Genomic DNA, 12,500 nt, shown 5'->3' with positions numbered 1-12,500 from the left:
GCCTATGAAAGCATTATTGTTTGGTATGATAAATAGCATATTTTACTCATTGTATTTTTCCTTTATACAGTTGCATGCCTTTGTCAGAGGAGATAGACAGTCTCTTTCATTATTTGAAGTCACTGGAATATCAAAATTGTGGACTTCATACTGGTTTTCTATGAATTATCATTACAGGATTAGTTAATTATTATTCAGTGTAGATATATATCACTGATAAGAATTATATTGATGGTGTTAGATTGTCTATAATGTATACTATAACCATTTCCTTCAGTTTTTCCTTTAGAGTTATTACATTAAGGTTATCAGGAGGACAGCACCTGTCAGAGGCTACGTTCCTTGGGGAATTTGGGGGTTTGGACTGGGGGCATATTGGCAAATTCACCCAGGCATTTAAAAAAGTGGAAATAGAAAAATTGAAGCCAAGGTTAGTTCATTAAACATTTGAACTGACGATGGGCCAATAGGTGAATGAACTCTGTCCTAAATGCATAGGCTACTGTAAAGGCCGCTGTCGGATCCAAAACTCTTTCTAATGTGGGAGGCATCACTCCCGAAACCTTACCAACTGCCATATTTTCCAAGGGCATGCTTCTGATTGGCATTTCTCCCTGGCTGGTGTAGTCCATTGGAACACGGTGCCTTGTGACACGAGTGGGGACTGAAACCTGGACATGATGCTTCCTTGAATAGGGAAAAGAAAGAACATTTTGGTATATCTGTTATTTTTAAAAACTTCATTTAATCTAGGTAATTTTTCCCAATACCTTTGCATAACTGATCTTGACAATTTCGGGTATTGATGGATTCCTCTCACCCACTAGTACATATATGTAGTAATTATGCCACAAAACCTCCCCTAACCCCTATATATTCTTGGTCCTTATAGCAGGGGAGGGCATGGAGGGTACTGGGTAAACTAATAATAATATGATAACATAATGAAGGTAATACCTCACTGTACTGCTGAATGCAGAGGACTGTGCCCCCTGAGACCCCCTTGGGGACTGCTACCCCCCAGCTCCCACCTAGGATAACAAAGAATCCTCCACATAATCACGGCAGGATAGAGCACATGACCTACATGTGGGATGACATGGCACTGTATAAGCTAGGAATCATAAAGTACTAACCTGATTGACAGATGCTGCTGAGCTGGGATGGTGATCCTCTCATGCTGGTTTCTTTGTCTTCCAGGACAGGAGTTGGGGTGGGGGGGTCACAGGGGGGTGCAGCTCCCTGCATTATACATTGCAGTGACTTATTCATTATGTATTATTACTATAGCTATGTTTTTTCTGTACTCTATTCATATTTTACCCTTGTACCTTTCATGTTCTCCCCTATTAGCTGGACCAAGATTGTCACTAATTTGGGGGGGGGGGTTCTTTGGCATGATTTTAATATATTTATATAGTAGAGAGTGAGTGGAATCCATTGATAACAAATAAGTTGCGATCAGCTATGCGAAGGTATTCTGAAAAATTACCATAAAGAATTTTTTTTTTAATGCACCCTACACCACCAGCAAATTAGAGAACTACCATTACCAAATATAGTGACCTGTTCTTGTGATCTCTCTCACCTTACACACCAGAAAAGCCACATGTTTCTTATCTTACAGTAACTCCAATATCCTCAGCTGACTCCAATAAGTCTATAGCCGCGACAATGACGAAGAGACCTTAGAACTCGCTAAACAATTCCCATGATGTTATTCTGGTGTTTTCATGTATAATTATGTCTTGTTTATATGCAAAATATCTGTTAGAAAATGCTTATTCTGAATCACAAAGTATGTTATTGCTTTTATTTTCGATATTCAAGCGTCTTTACTTTTTATGAATATTCAGCATTTCTTTCTCCTAATCATGAAGCTTTTTAGTATTGTAAACACCATAACTAAAGTTCTTCTCACGTACAACTGTATATAAGGTACCCTTGTTCCTTCCCCCACGAAACCATCATCTGACCATATGTATCAATATTTGTGTTCATTCAAATTCTTTTGTGTTTTCTATTATGAATTGTTTCAAAATGAAGTTTGTTCATAACAATTTCTGAGTAGTTGGCACAGACTGCTCTCCTTCGCGGGCAAGGTAAGATGCCTGCTCTTCCCCGGGCACCTCTGCCTTGCCTCTCCTCTGTACTCCAGCTACCATACTTTGTGCTAATAAACTATGGAATCTGCGACAACTTTAATTACAACACTCACAAGAATCAAAGCAGTACCATCATGAATAAGCCATTATGAAAAAATTTGGCTGACAGCAGGGGTGATAGGAACATGTGAGAATTTTGATGTGTTGAAGGGAATGACTCACCCTAAGTTGCACAAAGCCCTTGGACAGTGATTAGACTCTGTGAGCATTTAGGTCTCTTGCATTATTTCCATTGATAAATAAGTGAGGAATGTGCGATCTATGAGCTATGACTTGAGGAGCCATGCTCAGGTTTCCTAGTCCTGCCTGCTGTGACAGGTAGAGCAGGGTATATTGCAAAAAATTGAAAATTACGAAATTACACTTATAACAAGAGTTACAGGCTGCCTCAAGAAATAGTATGGAGTCTGTTCAAGGAAAACATTCTCTTACAGTCTTGATATAGCATATCAAATGACAAATATAGGCAGTGGAAAATGGTACAAATGGTCTCCCCTAAGCAATAACATTGCCAAGGGGTGGCAAGGAGTCTTGTTACTGCATACGAATGTTTGAGTTGGCCAGGCTTGCAAGCTGCACACCTGTGAGAATCACCAATCAAGTAAGCGTAATGCCTAGACTTTGGGCCATGAGCAGGCAGTGAGGCCTCAGTTGCAATGGATTAACCTGCTTTGTATGCATTGGCACGTGGTGGTTTGGGTGGTGTGTGGTTGTGCTAGGAAGGAGTGCACTCCTGATTATTTAACCCTGTAAGTTTATGTATATGAGGAGTAGACTTACTGTATGTGTATATACTTTTACAGTTGGTTACAGAATTTGATCAAGTAAATAACCTTCACATGTGATCAAAGACTTGTCCCTGTATTTATAGTACTATAATATTAGTTCTTAAGTGGAGTATAGATAAAATATTAGTAGAGCATTAAAAATAATTTTTTGTAGATTGTCTATGACATTAGAATTATGTAATTCAATTTCTTAATGGCAAATTATTTGCTGTAGCCTTTAGAAATCTTTTAAAGTGGCCTATTTTTCTCTTCAGACTCTAAAGTACTATGTCTCGTGGAAGGGATCGGGATCGCCGTCGGTCCCACTCTCGCAGCAGAAGTAGGAGCAGGAGCAGGTTTGTTGCTGTCTGTGTGCTTGTTGGGCTTTAGGTGAAGTTCATAAAAATTGTCACTTTGACTTGGCTTAAACTCTCATTTAGATTTTGCACAAGGATATTCTTAACATTATTCCTTTCTTTGATGAAACTTATGGGTTTTGAACTTTATTAATTATTCAGATTTTTTGCAATGGAATAAAGTATACTATATTTAGGTCAATGAAAATATAATTCTAAGATACACATTTTGGGTGTTGAACAAAATCTTTTGCTCATCAGGAACCGTGAAACCTCGCCTAATCGTCGTGGTGTGTCAGAGGTTACTTCTGACCCCAAGACTGTTAATGCAAGGATCTTTGTTGGCAGCATCAATGCCTTCATAACACGCGATATGCTTCAAGAATACTTCTCACAGTATGGCAGAGTTTTGGGTAAGGAAGCATTGAGATGTTCTCTTTGATTGGCATAGAATTAGTTTCGTGGACACTGGAAAATAAATAGGGATTGTATTTATTTCTTCTGTATGAGCACTTAAGAATGCAAAATTTTACGTCAGGTTTTATAAAGAAATGTTAAACCATATGTAGTAGTTTTGTAAGTGAAAAGTTTTGGCATTCTTTATATATTATTTCATTATGGTGGTTTAATGCCTGTGAATTAAACTGACTGAGATGCAATATTTGATGTATTTGTTTTCCTTTGATCTTTCTCATTTTTACTAGATATGTTGTGTGATGCATTAAGTCTTCTGTTCTTGCTTACTTATCAGAGGTTGATTTTATTTAGACTTTCATTGTTGTTCTAATTTTTTTTTTTTTTAGGGGTTTCGATTACAAGGAACAAGTTTGGTTTTGTCCAATTTGAAAAGGAAGAGGAGGCTGCTGCTTGTCTTAGGGCTGGAAACATCACATATATCAACCGCAACAGAGTTGGTGTGTATCTTTCAAAAATAGGATAAGATTCTTTGTTATGTAGATAACAGTTTTAATAAATTCCATGCATTGATTTATTTTTTTGTTTGTTGTTAAACCAGATGTGAAGCCAGCAAAAATTAGTGGTGGTGGAGGTGGAGGACCAGGACCAGGACCAGGACCAGGACCAGGACTAGGACTAGGAATGGGAGCAGGAGGAGGTGGTGTGGGTGGAGGTGGTGGAGGTGGAGGCGGAGGTGGAGGTGCAGGTGCAGGTGGAGGTGGAGGTGGAGGTGCAGGTGGAGGAAGTGGAAGTTCACAGGGACCCCCAGGTAACAAGAATGCAGGTGGTCCCCCAGGGGGGAAACGAGGCCGTTTCAGTGAGAACAGAGAGAGATCTCCCCCGCCAGATAGAGGCGATGACTATTATGGGGACTACTATGGGTATGTCGTCTCTGGTTTGAATTATGTCCATGTTTTTGTGTGATTATCTATTGTCTCATATGAAGACCTGTTAGGTACAACATGGTCTTTGAGCAAGCATTTTCATTTTAAGGTTTCTAAGTTAAACAAATGTTACAGACGTGGAAGAGGGAATGGCAATGTAAACAGAGATCGAGAGAGAGACAGGGACCGGGCAGGACGAGGGCATTATGATGACATATATGATGACTACTACCGTGATTATTATCAGAGATATGAAGATGCTTACCCTGGTCCTGCCCCAACTCCAGAAGTTGACGGGAGAACTTCACGCACTTATGCCTCTAACTACACAGAGCCTCTTGATCCACTAGATCCCAACAGGCCCAACGACGTGGAAATTGTGGTTCCAAATAAAATGCAAAGGTCAGCATTGGTAGCTTGCTCAGTGTGTATTGTTTCCTGTTGATAGTAATGTAAATCAATACATTGATTGATTTTTGTATTTGCTTGAAGTTGAGACAAATTATCGTTCCTATTAGATTTAATGTTGAATGAATCCTACTATATTAATGACGCTACTTATAGAGATTATGCTGAGAGCATTGAACAGCAGCTGAAGTCCGTCAACCTGCTGGTGGACCTCCTGTTCCCCCCGCCTGATATCCCTGCCACTCAAGTGCTACGTGACCTCAGCCAACGTAACTGCCTGTATGCGATTTTCATCACAGGAGAGAATGAAAGCCATAGGTCCCTCACTCTGAACATACTCCATGGCACTCCGCAAGGTGAGGGGGGTTTGACAGGTCGGACAAGGAAAGCCCAAAAACAAAGGACACATAGCACTCAGAGTAGACTTAAACATCTTTAATAAAAGGATAGGAATTGAGACCAGAAAAAGATGACAATAGCACTTGAGTTGTAGCATAGATCAAATAGTGTTGTTACAAAGCTTTGATGACTTGATCATGTCACTTTGGATGTTTGGCTTTTGTGTGAATGTGCTGGTTAGGATTCATTTTTTGAGACAGACAGACAGTCGCATACACCCACACCCACACCCACACCCACACCCACACCCACACCCACACCCACACCCACACCCACACCCATACCCATACCCATACCCATACCCACACCCACACCCACACCCACACCCACACCCACACCCACACCCACACCCACACCCACACCTACACCCACCCACCCACACCCACACCCACCCACCCACACCCACCCACCCACACCCACACCCACACCCACACCCACACCCACCCCCACCCACCCCCACCCACACCCACACACACCCACACCCACACCCACACCCACACCCACCCACCCACACCCACCCACACCCAAACACACCCACACCCACACCCACACACACCCACACACACCCACACCCACCCACACCCACCCACACCCACCCACACCCACCCACACCCACCCACACCCACACACACACAAACCCACACACACATGCACGCACACACACACCCACACCCGCACCCACGCACACGCACACGCACACGCACACGCACACGCACACGCACACGCACACGCACACGCACACCCACACGCACACGCACATGCACATGCACACGCACACGCACATGCACATGCACATGCACACGCACATGCACATGCACACGCACACGCACACACACACGTTGATTTTTATCACAAAGATAAAGAAGGATGACAGAAGGGTCATGTAGATCTTTATACATATAACCTCCCCAGAAGGGTTTTTATTACAGGAGCGGAAGGCCTTGTTTCGTTTAATGAGGCTTTTGGTTAACTTTTTTTTCATGTATTTTTCAGGTAGCTGAATGTATTAAAAACCTCATTAATAAAGGGCAAAATTGCATGATCTTTTTTTTTATTTATTTATTTATTTATTATTATTATTATTTTTTTTTGCATTTGCATTATTAAGGGCAGTGGCTAAGATGAATGGAAATATTTATAATAAAAAAAAAAAAAATTAATTAAGATAAAGGGAAGGACTGGAGAAGTGTGAGTTGGAAAGTGAAGTAGGTGGAGATAGAAAGAAGGAAGAGGAGAGGTTTAGAGAAAAAGGAGGGCACGGAAGGAAGGAAAAAGGGGGGGGGGGGGAGAGAGAGAGAGAGAGAGAGAGGAGGTGGATAAGAAGTAGTCAGAGAAGAGAAAGGGAATGGGAGTAAAGGGATAGAAGAACGATATAAATTAAAGAAAGAGGAGAAATAGAGAAACAGTGGGGGAAGCTGATGGAGAAGGGGAGGATGAGGAGAAGGAAAAGGAAAAGGAGGATGAGGGGGAGATAAGGGGAGGGAGAAGGAAGAGGAGGAGGGAAATGAGAGGAAATAGAGGATGAGGATGAGGCAGAGGAAGAAGATTGGGATATGAAAGAGGAGGAAGAGGATTGGGCAAAAGAAAAGGAGCAAGAAAAGTGTGAGGAGGAGGAGGAGAAGAAGAAGGAAAAGAAGGAGAAGAAGGAGAAGAAGGGGAAGAAGGGGAAGAAGGAGAAGAAGGAGAAGAAGGAGAAGAAGGAGAAGAAGGAGAAGAAGGAGAAGAAGGAGAAGAAGGAGAAGAAGGAGAAGGAGGAGGAGGAGAAGGAGGAGGAGAAGGAGGAGAAGGAGAAGAAGGAGAAGAAGGAGAAGGAGGAGGAGAAGGAGGAGGAGAAGGAGAAGGAGAAGGAGAAGAAGGAGGAGGAGGAGGAAAAGGAGAAGGAGAAGGAGGAGGAAAAGGAGAAGGAGAAGAAGGAGAAGAAGGAGAAGGAGGAGGAAAAGGAGAAGAAGGAGAAGGAGGAGGAAAAGGAGAAGAAGGAGAAGGAGGAGGAAAAGGAGAAGAAGGAGAAGGAGGAGGAAAAGGAGAAGAAGGAGAAGGAGGAGGAAAAGGAGAAGAAGGAGAAGGAGGAGGAAAAGGAGAAGAAGGAGAAGGAGGAGGAAAAGGAGAAGAAGGAGAAGGAGGAGGAAAAGGAGAAGAAGGAGAAGGAGGAGGAGGAGAAGGAGGAGGAGGAGAAGGAGGAGGAGGAGAAGGAGGAGGAGGAGAAGGAGGAGGAGGAGAAGGAGGAGGAGGAGAAGAGAAAGAAGGAGGAGGAGAAGGAGGAAAAGAAGGAGGAGGAGGAGGAGAAGGAGAAGGAGGAGGAGAAGGAGAAGGAGGAGGAGAAGGAGAAGGAGGAGGAGAAGGAGAAGGAGAAGGAGGAGGAGAAGGAGGAGGAGAAGGAGAAGGAGGAGGAAGAGGAAGAGGAAGAGGAAGAGGGAGAGGGAGAGGGAGAGGAAGAGGAAGAGGAAGAGGAAGAGGAAGAGGAAGAGGAAGAGGGGGAGGAGGAAGAGGAAGAGGAAGAGGAAGAGGAAGAGGAAGAGGAAGAGGAAGAGGAAGAGGAAGAGGAAGAGGAAGAGGAAGAGGAAGAGGAAGAGGGGGAGGAGGAAGAGGAAGAGGAAGAGGAAGAGGAAGAGGAAGAGGAAGAGGAAGAGGAAGAGGAAGAGGAAGAGGAAGAGGAAGAGGAAGAGGAAGAGGGGGAGGAGAGGAAGAGGGGAGGAGGAGGAAGAGGGGGAGGAGGAGGAAGAGGAAGAGGAAGAGGAAGAGGAAGAGGAAGAGGAAGAGGGGGAGGAGGAGGAAGAGGAAGAGGAAGAGGAAGAGGAAGAGGAAGAGGGAGGAGGAGGAAGAGGAAGAGGAAGAGGAAGAGGAAGAGGAAGAGGAAGAGGAAGAGGGGGAGGGGGAGGGGGAGGGGGAGGGGGAGGAGAGGAAGAGGAAGAGGAAGAGGAAGAGGAAGAGGAAGAGGAAGAGGAAGAGGAAGAGGAAGAGGAAGAGGAAGAGGAAGAGGAAGAGGAAGAGGAAGAGGGGGAGGGGGAGGGGGAGGAAGAGGGGGAGGGGGAGGAGGAGGAAGAGGAAGAGGAAGAGGGGGAGGAGGAGGAGGAGGAGGAGGAAGAGGAAGAGGAAGAGGGGAGGAGGAGGAAGAGGGGGAGGAGGAGGAAGAGGAAGAGGGGGAGGAGGAGGAAGAGGAAGAGGGGGAGGAGGAGGAAGAGGAAGAGGGGGAGGAAGAGGAGAGGAAGAGGAGGAAGAGGAGGAGAGAGGAGGAGAGAGGAGGAGAGGAGAGAGAGGAGGAGAGGAGGAGAAGAGGAGAGGGAGGAGGAGAGAGGAGTAGGAGGAGAAGGAGAGGAGAGGAGGAGAAGAGAGGGAGAGGAGGAGGAAGAGAGGAGAGGAGAGGAGGAGGAGGAAGAGGAAGAGGAGGAGAGGGAAGAGGAGAGAGTAGGAGGAAGAGAGGTAGGGAGGAGGAGAGAGGGGGAGGAGGAGGAAGAGGAGGAGAAGGAGGAAGAGGAGGAGTAGGAGGAGGGAGAGGAAGAGGAGAAGAGGGAGAGGAGTGAGAGAGGAAGGGAGGAGGATGGGGAGAGAGGGAGTAGGAGAGAGGAAGGAAGGGAAGAGGAGATGGATAGGAAGAGGAGAGTGGAGGAGAGGAGGGTGGGAGGAAGAGGAGAGATAGGAGGAGATGGAGTAGAGGGAATGAGGAGGGTGAGGTGGAAGGAGGAGGAGGAGGGATGGAGGAGAGGAAGAAGGAGGAGGAGGGGAGGATGGAGGGATGAGGTGGGAGGAGGAGGAGGTAGGAGAGGAGAGGGAGGATGGTAGGAGAGGAGGAGGGAGTAGGATAGGAGGAGGTAGGAGAGGAGAGGAGGATGGAGGAGAGGAGGAGTGGAGGAGAGGAGGATGGAGGAGGAGGAGGAATGGAGGAAGGAGGAGGAGAGGAGGAATGAGGAGGATGGATGGAAGGAGGATAAGAGAGAGATGGAAGGAGGAGGAAAGAGAGGGAGAGGAGGAGAGGAAAGGAAAGGAGAGATGAAGAGAGGAGAGAGGAAGGAAGAGGAGGAGTTGGAGAAGGAGGAAGGAGAAAGGATGAAGGAGGAGGGTGGAGGAGGAAGGGGAGGAGTGGGAGTTGGAGGGGGATGGAAGGAAGGAGGAGGAGGAATGGAGGAGGGTAGGAGTGAGAGTGGGGGTAGGAGGATGGAGGAGGAGGAGTAGGAGGAGAGGATGGATGTGGAGATGAGGAGGAGGATAGGAGGAGAGGAGGAGTGGAGGAAGGGATGGAGGAGGAGGAAGGAGGAAGGAGGTGGGGAGAGGATGGAAGGATGGAGGAGAAGGGATGGATAGAGGAGGATGGAGAAGGAGAGGAGGAAGAGGAGGAGAGAGGAAGGATGGAGGAGGAGGAAGAGGAGGAGGAGGAGGAGAGGAAGAGGGAGGATGGAAAGAGAGGAGGAGGAAGAAGGAGGATGGAGGGAAGGATGGAGAGAGGAGAGGAGAGGAGGGGGAGGGGGGATAGGGAGAGGGAGAGGGAGAGGGAGAGGGAGAGGGAGAGGGAGAGGGAGAGGGAGAGGGAGAGGGAGAGGGAGAGGGAGAGGGAGAGGGAGAGGGAGAGGGAGAGGGAGAGGGAGAGGGAGAGAGAGAGAGAGAAATAAGAGGAATCGGAATAAAGAGGTAGGAGGAGATGGAGGTTGGTGAAACTTTGACAGGAGAAAATAGTTGATACTATGAAAGAGGGCAGGAAAAGAAAGGGAAACAAAGGAAAATCAGTGGAAGACAAAACAAAAAGAGAAATGTGAAGCAAAAGCAAGATAATACTAGCAGGAAGAAACAAAAGATTATTGAGAAAGAATTGAAAGAAAAGACAAGTGCAGAAGGGAAGCAGTAATTGGAGAAGGGGGAGAATGAAAAGGTTAAGAAAATGGAGAAGTATAAGAAGGAGGAGGAGGAGGAGAGGGAGGATGATACTGAGATGATTTTGAGGAGAGGGTGAAAAAAAAAAAATTGATAGTGAAAAAAAAATGATGAGGCAAAGATGGTAATTATGGTGATGGTGCTGCTAGTACTGCTGGTGGTGGTGGTGGTGGCGAAGATGATGATGATGATAATGATGATAAAGATGAGGATAATAATGATGATGATGATGATTATGACGGTTAAAGAATTGGATTCAAAATTACACATTTTTCCAACAACATTATGAGAGAGCATTTTGTTTGTAAGATAGATTTTTATTTTATTTTAAATAAATATAAATTAAATTTTAATTAAGGTATTAAAATAAAAAATATATGATACAATAAACAGATTGATAAAGAGGTAATCATAATAGATAAGTTTAATTCTGTTTCAAAGTTAGACATCATTATTGCGATTAATGTAACAGGCAGAATGGAATTTATATTGTTGATAATATGATTTTTTTTTTTTTTTTTTCAGTTTGATAGACTAGAAGTACAAATTTCAAGGTGCAGTTTGGTACCTATGAATAAGGAGTGAAAAATTGTGAGGCTTGAAAAGGACTTTTATCTCCAAGGTCATATAAAGGGTGTCTATTTTTTGCTATTTTTTTTTTATTTATTATTTTTTTTTTAATCATAATGTAAAAATTCCCAAAGAAGAATGGCATTGAGGGTGTCTGTTTTCTGTGTTTTTTTTTTTTTTTTTTTTTTTTATTATATATATCTCATGAAGTAAAAATTCCGAAAGAAGAATGGCATTGAATGTGAGGTTTGGATGTGGGCTGAATTGTAGAGAGTCATAGTATAGATTACAGTGCTGACCTTTGATATGCATGGTAGAAGCTGGATAGACAGACACGAGTCAAAAAAAAAAAACCCTTTGGTCACTTGGGTCATATTTATCTTTAATTAGCACATAGAGTTATTGGAATTGATGTATTGAGTAGATATGTTGATAGTTTATTTTTATTGGATACATTTGAGGTACTGGAGATTGAACATGATTTGTGATGATATTTGCTTGAAGTTCCTATGAAAGGAACTGAAGTCTGTGTGAATTTAGACAGTATTTTATAAAGGCCTTTTGTTTTCATTCTTTTTTTATTTATTTTTAATCTATTCCTCTTTCTTAACTTCTGCCTTTTATCTCTGTGGTGTTTCTCCTTTTTTATTGTTATTTTGTTTCAATTAACCTGTTGGATCTGGTTATTAGGCTTATAGGCCCAGTGCACATGATGAACACTCATGTTCAGTTCCAAGACTCCTTGCCTCCTCTTTGCGAAGTCACTAGCTTTTTCTGCTGACACATTTTTGGTGTTTAGCCATTTTCCAAGGTCTGTTTTTGTTATTGGTTATGCTGTATCAAGTTGGTAAGAGACTGTTTTTGTTTATCTGACTCTGTTATCGCTCCATGTAGTTCATTGTATATGTATATATGTGATTATGTATATATTTGTATATGTATATGTATATATATGTATATGTATATGTATATAAATGTATATGTATATATGTATATGTATGTATATGTATATATATGTATATGTATGTATATGTATATAGTTGTATATATATGTATATACATGTTTATGTATATATATGTATATGTATGCATATGTATATATATATATATTATATATGCATAAATATGTATATATACATGTGTATATATTATGATAATTATAAAACTACATATATATATATACACATACCAATACATATGTAAGCTAAATGACAATAAATACATAAAATATAGCATTCAACTCCGAGGCTTTATTCCGAGGGACGTTATGTGCGAGACGGATGAATTTGAATAGCTCAATGATCAGACCTTACTTATATAGACCTTACTTATATAGACTTTGGGCAGAAGGAGGAGTTTCCTGTGCATGGATACAAAGTCCATCCTGGAGCGGGTGCTCTTCAGGTCAAGGGTCACAGATGGTACATTCCACCCTCCTTTACTGGTGGAGGTAATGTAAGAGCCTCTTCCTAAAGGCTTTCCGAGTTAATCTCCCTCCAAAACCTTTATGCACACGTGGCAAGACTTCCCCACTACCTGTCACTTGGCTGCACTGTCCATTGGTAAGATTCTCTCATCACCCCAACCCACAGCTAAATATTTCCTTGATGAAATGTTCATGTCATCCATCTTTTT

At 43.2% G+C, this 12,500-nt stretch overlaps 1 protein-coding gene across 3 annotated transcripts in view; it reads left to right on the top strand.

The window, feature by feature from the left end:
• LOC125037238 (nuclear receptor coactivator 5-like) overlaps positions 1-12,500 on the top strand; it is a 28,485-nt gene that overhangs the window by 408 nt on the left and 15,577 nt on the right. For 2 of the 3 annotated variants that reach the window (XM_047630307.1, XM_047630306.1), the window contains exons 2-7: positions 3,208-3,288; positions 3,550-3,701; positions 4,092-4,202; positions 4,304-4,625; positions 4,764-5,030; positions 5,193-5,392. In XM_047630307.1, the coding sequence (XP_047486263.1) occupies positions 3,221-3,288; positions 3,550-3,701; positions 4,092-4,202; positions 4,304-4,625; positions 4,764-5,030; positions 5,193-5,392 (1,120 nt within the window). In that variant the 5' untranslated portion in view covers positions 3,208-3,220. Of the gene's footprint in view, positions 1-2,071; positions 2,767-3,207; positions 3,289-3,549; positions 3,702-4,091; positions 4,203-4,303; positions 4,626-4,763; positions 5,031-5,192; positions 5,393-12,500 lie in introns of all 3 variants that reach the window. The other variant, XM_047630308.1, reaches the window with a different exon arrangement.

Source organism: Penaeus chinensis, chromosome 22 (genome assembly GCF_019202785.1).
Source record: "Penaeus chinensis breed Huanghai No. 1 chromosome 22, ASM1920278v2, whole genome shotgun sequence".
Classification (NCBI taxonomy): domain Eukaryota; kingdom Metazoa; phylum Arthropoda; class Malacostraca; order Decapoda; family Penaeidae; genus Penaeus; species Penaeus chinensis.
This window is presented reverse-complemented; position numbering and strand designations above follow the sequence as displayed.